Source organism: Leucoraja erinacea, chromosome 27 (assembly GCF_028641065.1).
Source record: "Leucoraja erinacea ecotype New England chromosome 27, Leri_hhj_1, whole genome shotgun sequence".
Lineage (NCBI taxonomy): Eukaryota > Metazoa > Chordata > Chondrichthyes > Rajiformes > Rajidae > Leucoraja > Leucoraja erinaceus.
This window is the reverse complement of record NC_073403.1, coordinates 16,044,410-16,064,054: the sequence shown is the minus strand read 5'-3', so window position 1 is coordinate 16,064,054 and position 19,645 is coordinate 16,044,410. Positions and strand designations below refer to the sequence as shown.

The following is a 19,645-nucleotide window of genomic DNA, read 5'->3' as shown; positions in this document are numbered from 1 at the left end:
CGAGGTGCTGTTCCTCCAATTTCCGGTGTTGCTCACTCTGGCCGTGGAGGAGGCCCAGGACAGAGAGGTCGGATACGGAATGGGAGGGGGAATTGAAGTGCTGACCCACCGGGAGGTCAGGTTGGTATCCTATTTGTTTGCAGGATGTGCTGAAGTCGATCGACGACTGGGGAAAAAAAAAAAATCCACAAGAGTAAAAAAATCCAAGCAGCAATCATGATTGCATGAAAGAAAACAACAATTTTTCTGAAGAAATAATGGAGTCCTGAACTACTGCACTATTGCCATTTGTAGTTAGTGTTGTTGGATTCCAGAGCATTTGTGCAGTACAATGCACACAGATGTAAATATTCCAAACTCAACAAATATGTCACCTACATAATTGGAACAAGAGGAAGAAGACATGGATTTGTTTGTGAAATCAGAGAATAGGTGGAGTGTCATCCTTTTATTAAGAGAACCTGCAGTGAAATCTCTGCCATTTGTAAGCCAACTTTACAGGTGATTTTGGAAATGATTTGCAATGCATTATAAATGTGGAGAGTATTAAATGTCAAACATCTACCTGACATTTCAAATGAAAGGAAGTGTCACGAGATATCAATTCACAACACCTGGACTCAACCAGGGCAGACTGGCACCCATTGCCTGATTTTTATTGTGCATTAGAAATAGATCAAACATTAATTACAGTAATACAAACAGAATGCAAATAATTTTATTCCTTACATTTAGAATTACATACAACTATAATTCATGCCAGATACACTACTGCATAATTTTACAATAAACCCCAAAATATACATTTACCTCATGTATATACAATTACATTCCACAACTTTCACCATCATCCTGAAATTCATAACCTAGATATGATTAAAGATTTGAATGTCAGAGAAATTAAGTTTATTCCAGAATTGCAACAAAGTCATTTGGTCTTGGTCCTGTTGCCATTTTATGGTGAGGTGCTGATTTCATAAACATTTATTTGCAAAGAATGCAAGGTCAAGCTTTTTGTTTTGGATGGAACTATTAGCAAAGGTCTCTGCTAAATGTTTTCCCATACTGACTGCATAGTTAAATTTAAAGAAAGCAGCACTGCTTATTTATCTTATCTTGATTGTGTTACTTATCTTTTGGTGAGTCAAGGCATGTTATAGTCTTCCCTTGATACTATCTCGATATGTAATGGAGCTAAACTAAATTACTAAAACTAATAGCATAAAATGAACTTGTGATTATTAACTCTGGGGCTGTCAAGTAGAAACTGAGCAAAAATGTTAAAGTCTGGAACTACCGAACCATCGCCTCACCACCATGCCAAATTTGGTCTTCACTCTCATGCAGAATGAAGTAGAACGAGTTGACCACATTTAATTAAATAAATAAACACATACTTTTATTTTTGGAAACAAGAATTAGCTTAATGTTCCAGTTTAAACCAAGGCAAAATAATGTGGACATTGGAAAATCTAAATATAAAACACTGGAAGTAGTTGGATTAGACAGCACTGATCAAAGGCTACGGGTTATCAACTGGAAACTTTCCCAGGTGACAATATATTTAGACAAAGGGATCCAGGACAGGCTGACGATTCACAGAAGCATAGGTTAAATGGTAGAGGAGGCTTGGAGAGCTCCCACGTCTACATTGTGTGGTAGTGTCCACCGATGCTGCCTGAACTGCAATGTATTTATAGCATTTTCTGTTATTGTGTTCCAAACGTATGCTTTGCGGATTACAACTGTATTACTAAACCATGTTGGACAGGAAAACTGTATGTCGAGGATTTAATGCAAGTACAGGTTTTTTTTTTCTAATGTAGGAGCATGGTAGCATCTGTAATCAACAAAATCAGTTCAAAATATTTTAGACAATCTTTCCTTACTGAGCTTGAAAACAACACTGTGCAATTCATCTTTGGAAAGAAAATTTGCACAGTTTCTCATCAAAAATGACATCCAATGCACTGTCCAACCATGAACCACCATGGTATGGTGAGGTGTGGTAAACTAGTAACAGCAAACCTTCCACACATCAAACAGATGTTTAACTGGTTAATGTGTTTAGATGGTGCTGACTGGTGGGAAAAACAGGTCTGAACACCAGGGACCTTTGATGCTAATCTAGACAGTCAGATGGAGGCATGTCGTTATATATCTCAAAGAGCAGCAGTCTCACAGTGACAGCTCGATGGTATGTCTATAATTGGGTGTCGAGACCCAGAGTAGCAGCAAAAGTACAATATAAACTACATGGATCAGTGCCAACCTCACTCAATTGCATCCTTAAATCTAATATGCTTTAAAAATCCAAATACAGATGATTTGACAGTTTAGGACACAAACACAGTAACCTCTAACCTGCGGAATCAGGAGCTCAAACTATAGCCTTCCTGTTTCATACTGCACTGCAAACAAAATCAATCAAACAGACTTAAATGGTAACCTGGAGAAACTACTAGAGGATGTTAAACAAAGGTTGACATTTCTATTAGTGCTGCAAAACAAGCAGCCACTACCTGGGGGAAAAAAATGTCACCATTCCAAGGACATTGAATATTGCACACTTGTTCCTCTATTGTCAATCCCAGAAGTTGGGTGGGACGGGGGAGATTGGGGACAGGGAAGGGGTTGCATAGAGCAGCAGCCACATAGGTAAAGCCAACATACACTTCTAGCAGCAGGGACATTATCAGCAGGAGACAGAAAGCACACCCAACGCTGTTAGCAGCAACTGCATCAAGGTTTTGCAGCAACCACTGTAACTAAAGTTAATAAACACATCCGTAAGGGAGATGCAAAATTGTAGTAAGGGGAACAACCCTTATGAGTGAATGAACTCATCTCAAGCAGCTCATAAGCAACCAACATCCTACATATTTCCAACATATGCAACCAACATATTTCAGGCCATCCATGGCCTGAAATATGATTTGAATCTAGATGCAAAGTCATAATCTACATTAAAAAAAAAAAGCTTTTTAAAGGGCAACGTAATATCCAAGACCAAGGATGCTTGGTGGCCATATTGGTTGCGTTGACAGGAGTCAGGATGTGGACCCGACACGTGCCAATGATCAAGCAGTTCCTTCTGGGCATTGCCATGTTGCAAGGATTTTTTGTATTCCAGTGTCCTAGTGTAATATGTATTTCATATGTTTCAAAAGAACGGTATATCTCTCACCCATATTTTGCTCAGTATAACCAAGGACTTTGAAAATGTGCACATTTTATCTAGTGACTGAGGGACAGAGTTTACCTCAGGTTTGGGATAACCAGTGCATGACCATTATCAATTGATTCCATTTTCAATGACCTCTCAAATAAGCCATTAATTACACTTAACGATTAAAACATAGAGTTTGTAAAATCATTTAGAGAGACAGGATTACAGTACAGAAAATGACCCAAAACACAAAATACTCTGTCCTACATATTCACTTAAAATGCTATGGATGAGAGTACAGTGTTTACCAAAAAAACAGTAAAATACGAACATGAATAATACTTAAGCAAAAAAAAGCCAGGATAAAATAGATTTCCCATGACATCCTCGACATTCAACATATGATTAATTGAATATATTACATCTGAAATATATATATATATAAACAAATAAATGATTTGAAGTAAAGATACCTTAAATAATCACATATAACAATCCGATCATAACAATCATGTAACAGATCCTCTTGTTAGCAAGAGCAACTGAAACTTAAGAAATTAAAGAAAATGTCACACCCTTGATCAAACACAGGGTGCTTACAGTAGTCAGTTACATCATATGCCATGCCCAATATGCTGACATGTACAAAGCTAATTTGCAAGGCAAAAGTACAGAATGATACAGCAAGAAGACTGGAGATATTCGGTGCACAGCTTGTTGATGCTGTAATGCACAAATGCCATGGATTGGTAGATCATGGGTTCCCACACCAATGTCCCACGTGAGATGCTAAGTAAGCAAAACCATTAGGCTTAAGGGCAGGTCCTTTGTAATTAAAAAATGGACGATACAATGAAGCAGTCAGTGGGGCACAAAAAACTCACTTTACAAATCCAAAGCTTTGCTTAAGACCGATGTGAAAACAGGGCAACAATTAAATGCAAACATCTAACCCACATTTGAGGAAAAATAGATTTCCCCAATAAGTTGGGCAAAAGCAATCCCATGACAATATTTTCTTTAGGACAAGATTTTCTAACAAAGGGACCTTACTGCATACCCTTTACAGCTTGCAGTTCATGTAGGAAAGAACTGCAGATGCTGGTTTAAATTGAAGGTAGACACAAAATGCTGGATTAACTCAGCGGGACAGGCAGCATCTCTGGAGAGAAGGAATGGGTGACCGTTTCGGGTCGAGACCCTTCTTCAGACTGAAGAAACGTCACCCAGTCCTTCTCTTCAGAGATGCTGCCTGTCACAGCTTGCAGTTCATTTGCTTCTTAGCCAGTTTGCAGCAATGGGAACGTGGGTTGTTATAACAGACATTCGTCTGGCTAACTATTAAAAATTGATGACTAAGATCATGTGAATGATTATGGTCAGTCTTCACACGGCTGTAAGCATTTTTTGAAAGTTAGCACATACACAAAATCCACAATCACGTCCTTTATCCAACAGCAGGAAATATTCCTTTTTACGATATGATCAATTTAAATAGTGATCGAGATTTGCAATAATGTATGCACTTCGCCCAAATGTCACATTCCTTGTAATCTCTTTACACCTTGCACAGAAGCTTTACACATCCTATAATCCAATGAGCAATCTATCGTATTTTATAAATAAGTAATTTTATAGAAACTTACATGTCGCCATTTAAATTTGAGTTAAAATAGAACTGTAATTGACCACTGGGTGAAAAAAATAAAAAAAATTGTATTGATTCGACACATACCTCAAACATTTAGTTGAGGTTTTATATTCATAAAAGAGCTGCATAATTTAATTTGCAAGATATTGTAACAAGTAAATTAATCTTAAATAGAACAAAATAAAACCCTCTGAATAAAATAAACAGATCAGAAAACTTTAAAAAGCATCTTTGATGTTTTTTAATTGTCTGACTGCAGTGTCGAAGGGCAGATTGAAGTGCAGGTTGCTGAGACGACTAAGAATGTTAAGTGTACTCTCAAACCCAGTTGAAGCCATGTAGCTCCACGGCTGGTAGTGACTCCGGATAAGTGTCCCGGATTTGCAAATCAGGTTTGTCCAGGAAACCAAACGCTGCTCATTCAATGCCATGCATATCAAGGCCTTAAATTCTGAATCTTCACTCCGTTTGAAAGGGTCATGCTCAATAAGGACAGTATGAACAGCAGAGAGTAAACTTTGTTTAGGAGTCACAACACCACTCCCGGTCACTGGCAAGGCAAAAGACTGAGAGAGCTTGCGAGCAGGAGATTCTACAAAGGCTCGACCATTTCTGGTATTGTAATATTTCACAAACAGTTGCCAAGGATGCAAGGTTCGTGGAGCGGCTGTGAACGAGGGAAGGAGACATGAAATCGGGGCTAGAACCAAACTCATCCCTTGAGAGGAATCATACAAACCGTGGCTCATCAGGTCTCGGAGAGATATTGCCAACTCTTTTCGCACAGCTGTGATAAGCTCGTTCTTCCGACCAAGAGAAAGATCATGGCTGCTGATCACATGGTCTTCTGCTTGTTGACTTAACGCCAGCCGCTTAACTTTATCCACAGCTCCTTCTAGTTTCAGCACCAATGGGCTGTAGTCCTTGTTGCTTTCATCAGGCTGCCACAATCCACGCGGGATCTGACCAGTCGCACACCCAAACTGACTAACAGCAAATATCTGCAGCACAGCCAGAGCTCGGCGCATGAGGCTCAACCCAGTTGCTCTTATTTTCCTTGCTGTTTCTGCATCAACTGCAAAACAGAGAAGTCAAACTGGTTTATTTATTTATTTATTTAGTTAATAATATATATATATTTTTAAATCAGCTCCAAAGCACTTAGAAACATAGAAATTAGGTGCAGGAGTAGGCCATTCGGCCTTTCGAGCCTGCACCGCCATTCAATATGATCATGGCTGATCATCCAACTCAGTATCCCATACCTGCCTTCTCTCCATACCCTCTGATCCCCTTAGCCACAAGGGCAACATCTAACTCCCTCTTAAATATAGCCAATGAACTGGCCTCAACTACCTTCTGTGGCAGAGAGTTCCAGAGATTCACCACTCTGTGTGAAAAAAGTTCTTCTCATCTCGGTTTTAAAGGATTTCCCCCTTATCCTTAAGCTGTGATCCCTTGTCCTGGACTTCCCTAACATCGGGAACAATCTTCCTGCATCTAGCCTGTCCAACCCCTTAAGAATTTTGTAAGTTTCTATAAGATCCCCTCTCAATCTCCTAAATTCTAGAGAGTATAAACCAAGTCTATCTAGTCTTTCTTCATAAGACAGTCCTGACATCCCAGGAATCAGTCTGGTGAACCGTCTCTGCACTCCCTCTATGGCAATAATGTCCTTCCTCAGATTTGGAGACCAAAACTGTATGCAATACTCCAGGTGTGGTCTCACCAAGACCCTGTACAACTGCAGTAGAACCTCCCTGCTCCTATACTCAAATCATACTTCTTGGATATTTTTTATGCAATCCTAGTCATGTCAAATTATTCTCCCTCAAAACTGTTGCAGTATGACATTTAGATAGATATACAGATAAGAACCTTTGTCCTGCCCCTCCTGCCTTCTTCCATACCCCTCCAAATAATCACTGAAGAAGGGTTCTGACCCATAACATCACCTATCCAAGTTCTCCAGGATGCTGCATGACCCACTGATCTTTAGCACTACGTGTCTTTTAAAACATAGATAGGAAGGGTTTAGAGGGCCATTATGTCAACTTGGTTGCATGGACAGATGGGAGAAGGGCCTGTTTCCATGCTGTAGTGCTCTATGACTCATTTAAAGAGTATTATCATTTGGACCTCGAAAGGTAACTTACGTTTCCCCAAGTTAATTCTGTAAATGTGGAAACTGGACTTTTAAAAATATTTTCATAAATAACACTCTATTTCCAAAATCAAGTAATTACTTTAAAACCGAAAAACAATGGGGAAAGAATTAAATATGACACAAGATCATTACTGCAGAGTCAGATAACTTCATATTAGGTCTAAGTATTTTTAAAAAGTAAACTCAATCATGGTCGAATGTTGCTAATATTTTCTTTGCAATACAAAAGCCAATATATGAATAAGCTGATTGTAATCAGGATAACTTTCCCATGTATATTGAGAGGCTTTTTAGAACATCTGTGGAACCTCTGTCTTAGTGGCAAAAGGCTCTGTGGTAATAATAGCGCTGAAAATTGTCTGAAGAACAATCATGGTCTGAAATGTCATCGAGCCATTCCCCCACAGATGCTACTAGACCTTTGAGTTCCTCCAGCATGTTGCGTGTTGCTGAAAATAGTTTGTCTGGAATATCATACAGCCCCAAAAATCCAAAACAAAGACAATGCTTTAGAAAAGCTGGACCTTACCGTGGTGGCTTCCACTTGGCAATCTTGAACTTGTTGCGTTGGATCCACTTGCTCCATGCACAGGACATGTGCACTTCCCATTCTCAATTTGTGGGGGACTGCCAACTTCACCTGTGTGATAGGTATGGGTAAAGTCCATGAAATTCGTTGGCACTTGCTTCAGTGAAGTTTTCAGAATTTTTTTTAATTTATTTTATTTAGGAGAGGAAGAGTTAAGACTCCCATTCCAGTGATCATCACACTACATTGATATCTTACAGCTGGTTACGATAATTTACAATTAGAATTACAGGTAAACCATGTATGGCCATTGAGACTAATAAAACAACCTGGTAGGTACTGTTGACACCAGCTTATGACAGAGACACAAGGAACTGCGGATGCTGGTCTACAAAGAAAGTCACAGAGTTTGTTGGAGTAACTCAGCAGGTCAGGTAGCAAGATGCTGCCTGGCTTGCCCAATTACACTAGCACATTGTGCAATTTTTTTTAAACTGCCAACATAGAATGGGCAAAAAACAAATCTTTCTCCTGACCCTGGTAAATTAAACGGATGAGATATACATTACTAAAGAATGTTCTTTTCTGTTTATAGTTTAGATGGAATCAGATTATGACTGAGAAAGAGCCTAGGGGAAATGAAATATGTGATTTATGATATTTCAGAGGGAATTGTTTAATTTTAGATGTTTGGTTTTGATTTGTATGCAGCTTTCTTGAAATTGATCTGAAGAATTTTGTGGGTGGGGAAATGTGTGGTTGTCTTTTGTAACAATATTATATCTGCTGTCATACACTAATTATTTGTATATGCAACTTCAACATTCTGTGGACGTTAGTTATAGTAACTAAATAAGCAATACCACAAAAATGCAGGAGAATTTACAGATGCTTAGTTCCGTTTGTTTATAAATATTATTCAAGCAGAGGAACAGTCTGCTCTACTTCACAAGTGCACAAAATATAGTATTTAACACGGTAATTGAGCTAAAGCTGAAGGAATGTGGCTCCATCGTTATACACACCGTGGAGAAAGTTGATGAACATTTCCAGGTCACTGATCTGGGTTTTCAGCTGGACCACCAGCTGTTCTTTCACTCTGGCTGGATTCACAATTTGAGCAATTGCCGCATCAACACGATGCCGGAGTTCATCTGATGACAAGCTGCTAAAATCGTCATTGAGGTTCACATCTAGTTTCTTAATCAATTCGTCTATGATAACCTAAAAAATTAAAGGAGGGAAGAAAAAAAACAATGAAGGATTTCTTCCACAACTTTGAGGCTCCGGGTACAATGGGCACGAGCTCGCTTGTCTCTGGGCCAGAAAGCAGAGTGTTCAACTTACATACAAGGTTGAGTATGAAAGTTAGATGGCCAATCCTGTACTGTACCAAGGAGTGCTCCATTTCAAATGTACCAGCCTTGGAAACATTAAATCAAGGCCACAGCTGTCTTTCTGAAAAATATAAAATACCCTATAGCTGTATTGAAAGAGCATGAGTTTTTGTGGTGTCCTGTGTAAACTTAATCCTCTAACTTTTATTAACCAGATAATTTGGCAGTGTATTTCATTGCTGCTTTTGAGAATTCCTGTACTATGTTTCCTACATTACATCTGTGGCTACAATTGAGGAAGTATTTTTAATGTTCTGTGGACTGTTTTTGGCAACCCCTGGATTGATTTGCTACCATTCCAATTTTGTGGGTTCTGAAGTGACTGACTGGGCTAATATAGGAATGGCAGAAGGTGCCTATAGGACACAGGTGGGTGATTTGCGTGGTGGAGCAATTCTGCAGGGATCCACATGTGTATCCAACACATGGACTAGCATTCCCAGTAGCATCTTGAATGCTCTATCTCCACTTTCAGCAGATGTACCTCAGGTGGTTTCAGGAGTTAGTAGCGTTGCTGCATTTCTCCAAGAGCACATCATTGAATCTTTCCCCATGATCACTTGGTTTCTATTCCTAAAACGCAGCTCAGAATAAAAGGGTCTAGTCAAGTCAATTTTATTTCTATAACACATTTAAAAACAACTCTCGTTGACCAAAGTGCTTTACGTTGGTTCAGGTACTAACTTGCTACATACAGTGGTACATAAATCTACCATACATATGTCGATACATACATACAGCGCTCCCTCAGAGGACCTCAAGAAAGGCTTGAGAGTAGAAATAAGTTTTAAGTCTAGACTTAAGAGTCAATGGAGGGGGCAGTTCTGATGGGAAGAGGGATGCTGTTCCATAGTCTAGGAGCTGCAACCGCAAAAGCGGTCGCCCCAGAGCTTATGCCTAGACCGCGATGGTCAGTAACCAAGTCTGCAGATCTGAGGGACCTGGAGGTGGTATGGTGGGCAAGCAGATTTTTGATGTAGGTGGGGGCAAGCCCATTAAGGGCTTTGTATACATAAAGAAGGAGCTTGTAATTGATTCGGAACCGCACAGGGAGCCAGTGGAGAAAGGCCAGAATCGGGGTGAAGTGCTCCCTTTTTCGGGTGCCCGCCAGGAGTCTCGCTGCTGCGTTTTGGACCAATTGCAGGTTGTTCAGGGACAATTGGCTGATGCCAGTGTAAAGGGAGTTGCAGTAATCAAGGTGGGAGATAAATCAGTGGATGATCTTTTCAAGGTCGTTAAATTGGAGGAATTGTTTTATTTTAGCTATCTTCCGAAGCTGGAAGCTAGCTTTTACCACGGCATTGATTTTGAATGTTGGCCGAGGAGAGGTCAAATTTCAACGTAGAGTCAAATATCACGCCAAGATTTTTGACGTGAGGTTCGAGTAATGGGGAAGGCTTCCAAGGCTGCCTGCTATCGTTTTGTTTGAGTCCGAGGGGCCGAGTAGGGTGACCTCAGACTTTTGTTTAGTTGGAGGAAGTTCTGGGCCATCCAACACTTTATATCCTCGAGGTAGTGGAGGAAAATGTTTAAAGGAAAATGATCATAGAGGAAGTACTCCTTGATGATCAATAGCACATTGTATTAGGACTTACCCGCTGGCGTTCCAGGACAATTGACTGTGGGAGGGATTCGTAGTTGCCCTCTTGATAAGCAAATGTCTCTAAATCATCCAACTGGGTCTTAAGTTGTATAATCAGTTCCCTCTGTTTCTGACGTTGGGCTTCGAGTTGTTCCAGTTTCTCCCTTTCACTCTGAGAAGCAAACATTAAAAAATAAATTCCCATTGTCAGTGTTTATTTAAAATGTCCTTTAGAAAAAGTCCAAACCCATTCAGGACCATATATTTGCTGTCAATAAACAAATACATAGTGGATTACAAAGGAATAATTTGAAAGTACATTACTTCATTAAATAGAACTGTTGGAAAATGAAATTCAGAATAGCTGAAGAGCAATACAGAAACAAATCACGTGAACCAGGTTGGAAAATGCTGAGCGATGATTAGAAATGTAAATACAGCTACTTCCTAGAGGGGGAAAAAAATATTCAAATAAACACAAATTATTGGACTTGGTTAAAGCAATCAAAGTAAAAGCAAGTTTATCAGCTAAACCAAATGATGCATGGTAGTTTTGTTGCCCATAATCCAATCAATCTTGAATATTCAAGTAACTTTAAGAAGATCAATCCTACGTTTATTTGGTAAATTGTTATAAAACACAACTTCAAACCCTGGCAATATCACTTGCAGAGGCACTAAACACCAATATTATGTTGTTTGGTTTCATGTCCAGTCAACCCTTGTCGACCCTAACTTAATACCATAATCAATCTTAGACACAAAAAGCTGGAGTAACTCAGAGGATCATACAGCACCTCTGGAGAAAAAGAATAGGTGATGTTTCCGGTCGAGACCCTTCTTCAGTATTGCCCCTAAATGTCACCTATTCCTTTTACTGCTCTCTGTCCCGCTGAGTTACTTCAGCTTTTTGTGTATTTTGGGTTTAAACTAGCATCTGCAGTTCCTTCCTACACAATAATCAATCTTGCAGTGTTTCACCTTGCATTATGAGGAAGAACAAATGGTACTGTTTTTGTACCTTCATATATACCTTGCAAGATTTATTTCAGCGAAATAGAAATCAATTCTGAAAACAAATCTCTAATTGATAGAACAAAATGAAGGACAGGAGGTTGGGGAGTGGGGAGTAAACAAAATATGTTGACCAGTGTACAATGTTTTTGAGAAATAAAATCATTTTGAGATTTTTTGAGAAAATAAAAAACAGGTGAATGGTGAAGCAATGGCAATGAATTAGGCTTACAGCTTTAATTTCAAAGCACACAAGATGGTGTACAAATTATACTTTATGATTTGAGCCATGCACAAACCAGTCTTGAATCAAAGCAGCTTAATTAATGTTCAATTACCTTGTTTTGGCATTACATTCTCTACTTTGCCGAGTTCATTCACATTAATTAATTCATGTGATTGCAACAAATGAATTAATTTTCACATTCACAATGTTCCATTCATTATGCAAAAAAAATCTTTTAAAGTAAACATGCCGAAACATGCTGTTGCTTGAGTGATCCTAACAGAGATAAAATTAATTTGAAATGTTAGAATGAATTGCTTCAAATTTCAGGTCGCTATAGTCTGTTTTAATACAACTATATCTTCCAGTCTATTTATTGAGCCATGATGCAAAGGGTTTTTTTTTCCCAATCCCAACACAAATCAAAATGATAAACTTTGCCTTTTCTAATTTGTCCACTTTGATTATTCTTTGGGATTCTGCTGATTCAGCTTGTAAATGCATTGTTTCTCACACCTGCTGTACTTGCTTTTCTTTGATCCAAAGGCCTTTGTAATTTATACCTCCTGGAACTGACAAAAAGCCACACACCATTAATATCACAATGTATCACAATTCAAATATCAAACACAATGGCTATAAAGAAACATTTAATAACAAAGATTCCATAGAATTATCCATTTTCAGATGATTATCCACAATGTTACGCACAGCATCAACTCCACTACGATGGGATTTGCCAATAGTAACACATAGGTGACAAATACAATTAACAAACGGATTGGAAAATTGCCAATTTTGCCCCGCTGTACCAGAAGGGAGCAATGTAGAATAGTGGAAACCATAGGGCAGTTAGTCCGACTTCAGTTGTGGTAAGATTTTAGAGTCCATTATGAAGGATGAGGTCACGGAGTACTTGGGTCATGATAAAATAAGCCAAAGTCAGCATGGTTTTGTGAAGCCTTTGCCTTACAAATCTGCTGGAATTCTTTGAAGTAAATAGCAGGACAAAGAGTCAGTGGATGTTGTTTACCTAGACTTTCAGAAAGCCTTTCATAATGTGCCACAGGTGAGGCTGCCAAGGAAGATGAGACCCCATGGCATCAAAGGGCAGATACTAGCATGAATAGCAGGTTGGCTGGGTGGCAGAAGGCAAAGAGTGGCAATAAAGGCGGCTTCTTCTGGTTGGCTGCCAGAGACAAGTGGAGCTCCGCAGGGATCGGTGCTGGGGCCGCTACTCTTCACATTGTATATTAATGAATTGGATGAGAGGATTGAAGGCTTTGTGGCCAAGTTTGCAGATTATATGAAAATAGGTAGCGTAGCTATGGAAACTATGAGGATCAAAGAAGAGGAAGTACTGACACTTTTGAGAAATATAAAAGTGGATAAGTCTCCAGGTCCGGACAGGATATTCCCTAGGACATTGAGGGAAGTTAGTGTAGATATAGCAGGGGCTATGGCAGAAATATTTCAAATGTCATTAGAAACGGGAATAGTGCCGGAGGATTGGCGTACTGCGCATGTTGTTCCATTGTTTAAAAAGGGGTCTAAGAGTAAACCTAGCAATTATAGACCTGTTAGTTTGACGTCAGTGGTGGGCAAATTAATGGAAAGAATACTTAGAGATAATATATATAAGCATCTGGATAAACAGGGTCTGATTAGAAACAGTCAACATGGATTTGTGCCTGTGCACTAATCTTCTTGAATTTTTTGAAGATGTTACTCGGGAAATTGATGAGGGTAAAGCAGTGGATGTTGTGTATATGGACTTCAGTAAGGCCTTTGACAAGGTTCCTCATGGAAGGTTGGTTAAGAAGGTTCAATGGTTGGGTATTAATGGTGGAGTAGCAAGATGGATTCAACAGTGGCTGAATGGGAGATGCCAGAGAGTAATGGTGGATGGTTGTTTGTCAGGTTGGAGGCCAGTGACGAGTGGGGTGCCACAGGGATCTGTGTTGGGTCCACTGTTGTTTGTCATGTACATCAATGATCTGGATGATGGTGTGGTAAATTGGATTAGTAAGTATGCAGATGATACTAAGATAGGTGGGGTTGCGGGTAATGAAGTAGAGTTTCAAAGTCTACAGAGAGATTTATGCCAGTTGGAAGAGTGGGCTGAAAGATGGCAGATGGAGTTTAATGCTGATAAGTGTTGAGGTGCTACATCTTGGCAGGACAAATCACAATAGGACGTACATGCTAAATGGTAGGGAATTGAAGAATGTAGGTGAACAGAGGGATCTGGGAATAACTGTGCACAGTTCCCTGAAAGTGGAATCTCATGTAGATAGGGTGGTAAAGAAAGATTTTGGTGTGCTGGTCTTTATATATTAGAGCATTGAGTATAGAAGTTGGGATGTAATGTTAAAATTGTACAAGGCATTGGTGAGGCCAATTCTGGAGTATGGTGTATAATTTTGGTCGCCTAATTATAGGAAGGATGTCAACAAAATAGAGAGAGTACAGAGGAGATTTACTAGAATGTTGCCTGGGTTTCAGCAACTAAGTTACAGAGAAAGGTTGAACAAGTTAGGGCTTTATTCTTTGGAGCGCAGAAGGTTAGGGGGGGACTTGATAGAGGTTTTTAAAATGGTGAGAGGGATAGACAGAGTTGACGTGGAAAAGCTTTTCCCACTGAGAGTAGGGAAGAATCAAACAAGGGGACATGACTTGAGAATTAAGGGACTGAAGTTTAGGGGTAACACGAGGGGGAACTTCTTTACTCAGAGAGTGGTAGCTGTGTGGAATGAGCTTCCAGTGAAGGTGGTGGAGGCAGGTTTGTTTTTATCATTTAAAAATAAATTGGATAGTTATATGGATGGGAAGGGAATGGAGGGTTATGGTCTGAGCGCAGGTATATGGGACTGGGACTAGGGGAGATTATGTGTTCGGCACGGACTAGAAGGGTCGAGATGGCCTGTTTCTGTGCTGTAATTGTTATATGGTTATATGGTAGGTGGAGGGGCAGGTAGTGTACAGAAAGCAGATACTCTGCAGAAGGACTAGGGCAGGTTACGAGAGTGAGCAGAGGTGGCAAAATGGAATATAGTGTAGCAAAGTGTGGAGTCATGCATTTTGGTAGTAGGAATAAAGACATGGAATATTTTTTAAATGGGGAGAGAATCCAGAAATCGGACATGCAAAGGGACTTGGGAGTGCTTGTGCAGGATTCCCAAAATGTTAATTTGCAAATCAAAACAGTAGTGAGGGAGGCAAAGGGAATGCTAAAATTTATTTCAAGAGGGTTGGAATACAAAAACAGGGATGTAATGCTGAGGCTCTGTAAGGTGCTGGTCAGGCCGCATTTGGTGTTTGTGAGCAATTTTGGGCACCATATCTGAGGAAAGATTTGCTGGCTCTGGAGAGGGTCATAGAAACATAGAAACATAGAAATTAGGTGCAGGAGTAGGCCATTCGGCCCTTCGAGCCTGCACCGCCATTCAATATGATCATGGCTGATCATCCAACTCAGTATCCCGTACCTGCATTCTCTCCATACACTTTGATCCCCTTGGCCACAAGGGCCACATCCAACTCCCTCTTAAATATAGCCAATGAACTGGCCTCAACTACCCTCTGTGGCAGAGAGTTCCAGAGATTCACCACTCTCTGTCCAGAGAAGGTTTACAAGAATGATCACAGGAATGAGGAGGTCAACATATGGTGAGCGTTTGACAGCACTCCGCCTGTACTCGCTGGAGTTTAGAAGGATGAGAAGGGACCTCATTGGCTGTGGAGGTCAAGTCAATGGATCTTTTTAAAGCAGAGATAGATTCTTGCTTAGTACAGGTGAAGGGGTTAAGGGGAGAAGGCAGGACAATTGAATTAGGAGGAAGAGATAGCTCAGCCAAGGTTGAATGGAGGAGTGGACTTGGTGTGCCAAATGGTCTTATTCTGCTCCTATCACATGACCTTATACTCATCGGTATGGCTTGAGGCAGGATAAAAGGTAGAGAGATTGGCAATTAAAAGTCAAAACTTAGCAGGAATATTTGGTTAATCATTCAAATAAATGGAAAACATTCAAAAGTCAGAATTTGCCTTTGCTATTCAGATATGAAAATATATTAATTTTCCAACCTCTCTGGTTTCCCCCCATTTTCTGCAGAGTAGGATCTTATTTTATTCTGATCATGTTGGTACAATTTTAATTTACATAAAACAAATATATTCAAATTATATCTCGTTTCACTCCCAAATGAATTAGCTTAAAATGTTAAACCTGATCTACCTGATCATTCAGAAAGCCAACATATCTAAGAAAATATTACTTGAACAGGGAACTGAATATCATAAAATTGTAAAGTTTTAGTACTATCACAACTGTCTTAAATTTCTGTATTGTTCTTATTGAGGAATTTGCAGACTCTAGAAGTGTCGCCATATTTTGTTTCAGCATATTGTGCGTTTATACAATCTTCTAGTTTATACTTGAGATTATAGTCTTAATGGCAAGATATTGATTATGCTTGATACAGTTTGAGGTAGTATTGCTTAAACTCACATTTAATAGTAATATTTGTTAGTGCTGGTACACTAACAAGTGTATCCACAATGAAGGCATACCATTTCACATGTGCCACATTCAGGATCTTAAGAGGATATTAATCAAAGACAAGTAGTTTCACTGTATGAAAAGGTGCTATGTGACAGAAGTAACTGATTAACTGCGAAACTTTGTCAGCAGAGTAATTTGTCAGGCAAGTTGTTGGGGAACCAACGGAAATAAACAATAGGAAAGTAGAAACATAAGTATGTTTTTGATTTTGAAATCTGATTTCATAACTTGATTTCAAGTCCACCGAACCATAGGCAAACAAAATTTATGAGTAGTGACTGTAGAACTGCCCAAGTGCCTCAATAATTGTACTGCAATATCTTTAAAGTAAAATGGAACAAGAAGATTCTTAACTGTATTAATGAATTAGGCCCATTGAGTCAGCTCCACCATTTGATCATGGCCGATCTATTTTTCACCCCCAACCCCGTTCTCCTGGCTTCTCACCATAACCTTTGATACCCTTACACATCAAGAACCTATCAATTTCCACTTTAAAAATACTCAATGGCCTGGCCTCCACTGAGCTCTGTGGTAATAAATTCTACAGGTTCACCACCGTCCTGCTAAAGAAATTGCTCATCATCTCCATTCTAAAGGTACGCCCTTTTATTCTGAGGAAGAGCCCTCAGAATAAAAGACTCTTCCACTACTGGAAACACCCTCTCCATATCCACTCTTTCATTATTTGGTTGTTTACTTCACAATTAGCCAGATGCACAAGATGCATTGTAACTCCGAGATGTTGAAATCCATCTCCAATTTCCCTGTACATTCATAAACTATTATTATGGCACCGCCTAGATTTTTTAACAAACAGCATTGCAGGTTTGTAAGGCATTGTGTATCTGGCGATGTAAATACAATGTGTAGGAAAGAACTGCAGATGCTGGTTTAAATCAAAGGTGGACGCAAAATGCTGGAGTAACTCAGTGGGACAGGCAGCATCTCCAGAGAGAAAGAATGGGCGACTTTTCACATCAAGACCCTACTTCAGGCTGAACTCTGCCATATGCTTGTTGGTTGTGAGGCCAATATCCCATAGAGTCATTCAACAGAAAAAGACCCTTTGGCCCAAATAGGCATCCAAGCTAGTCCTATTTGCCACTAGTTGGTCCATATCCCTCATAAACTGGGATCAACACATCAATGGGGGTTAATGTTTATCTATTGCTTAACAATTGTTCACTTATGTTTGGTTACCATATATGAAGTTTGTATGTGTATAATAGTTGTATGTATATATGTCTGTAGGTATTATGGGAAATTGCCTGGGGTAGTATTATTATTATTAATTAATTGATTTTTAAATATGGTAGAAGTGTTGGGGTAAAGGGGTGAGATTTAATAAGTTATTCTTCTTCTCACTCCTTTTCGAGCTTGTACAGACACAGAGTTGGACATTGGAAATTTGCTTTTTGTTCTTTCATCGCTTGTAAATATTGATTGTAGTGTCCAATTGTTTGATAATTTCGATGTTGTTACTATTAATGTCTTTAATGTCTTTACTTGTTCGCAATAAATAAAATAAATAAATAAATAAAATGCTGTCACAAAAACAGCTCATCAATGCCTACTTCCCAAGAAGATGGAAGAGATTTGGGATGTTAAACTTTGCTACAGGTGTGCAGTAGAGAGATTGCTTTACTGCCTGGTTTAGCAACACAAATGCCAAACAATGAAGGAAACCACAGACACTGCCTGGTCCATCACAGCTACTGAACTCTCCACCACAGGAATCTACATGAGGTGCTGCTTCTAAAAGGCAATCAATCGTAAAGACCCACACCACCCTGGTAACATTCTCATCTCACTTCTACCATCAAGACAGTGATACCGGAGCCTGAAAACCATGGCCAAAGAGAACAACTCTTTCCCAACAACTATCATGCTCTTGAACCACACCATAAACTGTGTCTTTGATTGTACTACAGTTTGGTTTTGCAATGTAAGATTACCTTGCGTTATGGTTATCAATTTATCATATTTTACATTATAAACTATTTATCTGTGTTTAATCTGTAGCTTTGATAAGCCAGTTAAGGTCCAGCAAGAAATAATTTTGTGGTCCAGTCAGGACATATGACAATTAAACACTCTTGACCTTTCCCAAACGAAACACAATGCTAGAGGAACTTAGTTGATCAGGCAACATCTGTAGATGAATCAGTAGAGACTGATCAGTCTGAAAGGCCCCAACCTAAAACAACCGTCTATTCCTTCCACAGATGCTGCCTGACCTTCAAGTTCCACCAGCACTTTGTGTTTTGAACAAGCTTACAGCATTTGCATAGGAAGGAACTGCAGATGCTGGTTTACAACAAAGTTAGACACAAAAAGCTGGAATAACTAAGCGGGTCAGGCAGCATCTCTGGAGAGAACGAATGGGTGACGTTTCAGATCGAGATCCTTCTTCAGACTGAGAGTCGGGGAGAGTGAAACGAGAGATATGGAAGTTATACAAAGCGAATTCAAGTGCGAAAATGACAAATCAAAGCAGACGTTGATTTAAAAAATGTAGAATGGTCCAGTATTTGCAGCTCCTTAACTTGACTGTACCTATCCATGTCATAGGGAAGGAAAGTTTGTGGGAAGTTGTGGGTTTGAACTTCTCAATGGGTACTCGAGAAAAAGTTGGGCACGGACGCATAAACTGTGGCGTGCACAGTGTTTACACCAGACTGCCATGGGGGCAGATGCTCACCGCGTTGTCCAGCTGTGGTCCGTCCAGGGCCCGGGCGACGAAGGGCTGCGGACAGCCCTTGAAGGCGAAATCCTCCAGCTCCTTCAGTAGGCGCTCCTTCTCGTCGCTCTGCGCGTTAACGATCTGCTTGAGGCGGAACTGGACCTGGGCGAAGTGGGAGGTGAGAGCGAGTAGCGACGAGTTGAGCAGCTCCTGCTCGCCCTGTAGCCGCTGCATGCTGTCGGCCATCAGCACCTGGGCCCCGCCACCGCCTCTGGCCTCCTCAACCTCATCCTCGGGGCTGGCCACCGCCCCCACCGGAGCCCAGCGCTCCCCGCACAGCCGCTCCGAGTCAGACAGGTACGCGTCGTCCATCCCCCTCACTCTGGCGACGCGCAGCTTACTTCACTCCACCGACTGACCGGCCGCCATCTTGTGGACTCGACTTCCGCCTGGCGCCACGCACGCACGCACGGCGGCGCGGTGACGTAAGCGCGTAACAACCGGTCGTCAGGTAAATCCAGGTGAGCAAGACCCACTTGGCCCACAGGGTTTCAGCCCGAAACGTTACCTATTTCCTTCGCTCCATAGATGCTGCTGCACCCGCTGAGTTTCTCCAGCTTTTTTTGTGTAACCTGGCCCACCTCAGGGTTGGCTTCATTT

General features: G+C 40.3%; 1 protein-coding gene across 2 annotated transcripts; it reads right to left on the bottom strand.

Moving 5' to 3' along the window:
• Positions 1 to 639: 639 nt before the first annotated feature.
• rundc1 (RUN domain containing 1) lies at positions 640 to 19,502 on the bottom strand. 2 transcript variants are annotated; one of them, XM_055657167.1, is made up of 5 exons: positions 19,004 to 19,502; positions 10,509 to 10,667; positions 8,542 to 8,740; positions 7,517 to 7,627; positions 640 to 5,895 (listed from the first exon to the last, which is right to left on the bottom strand). In XM_055657167.1, the coding sequence occupies exons 1-5, from the start codon at positions 19,355 to 19,357 to the stop codon at positions 5,039 to 5,041; spliced, it is 1,680 nt and encodes a 559-aa protein (XP_055513142.1). In that variant the 5' UTR covers positions 19,358 to 19,502; the 3' UTR covers positions 640 to 5,038. The 2 variants fall into 2 exon arrangements, with proteins under 2 accessions (XP_055513142.1, XP_055513143.1); XM_055657168.1 differs by having other exon boundaries at positions 10,509 to 12,307; positions 19,004 to 19,142.
• Positions 19,503 to 19,645: the final 143 nt, after the last annotated feature.

Bases quoted from the DNA above. Each gene is read 5' to 3' on its own strand.
- rundc1 (XM_055657167.1), bottom strand. From the start codon at position 19,357: ATGGACGACGCGTACCTGTCTGACTCGGAGCGGCTGTGCGGGGAGCGC. The intron at 10,668-19,003 runs GTGAGCATCTGC...TTTGCTTCTCAG, and splicing joins GACCACAGCTGGACAACGCG to AGTGAAAGGGAGAAACTGGA. The intron at 7,628-8,541 runs GTGTGTATAACG...CCTATCACACAG, and splicing joins GTTCATCAACTTTCTCCACG to GTGAAGTTGGCAGTCCCCCA.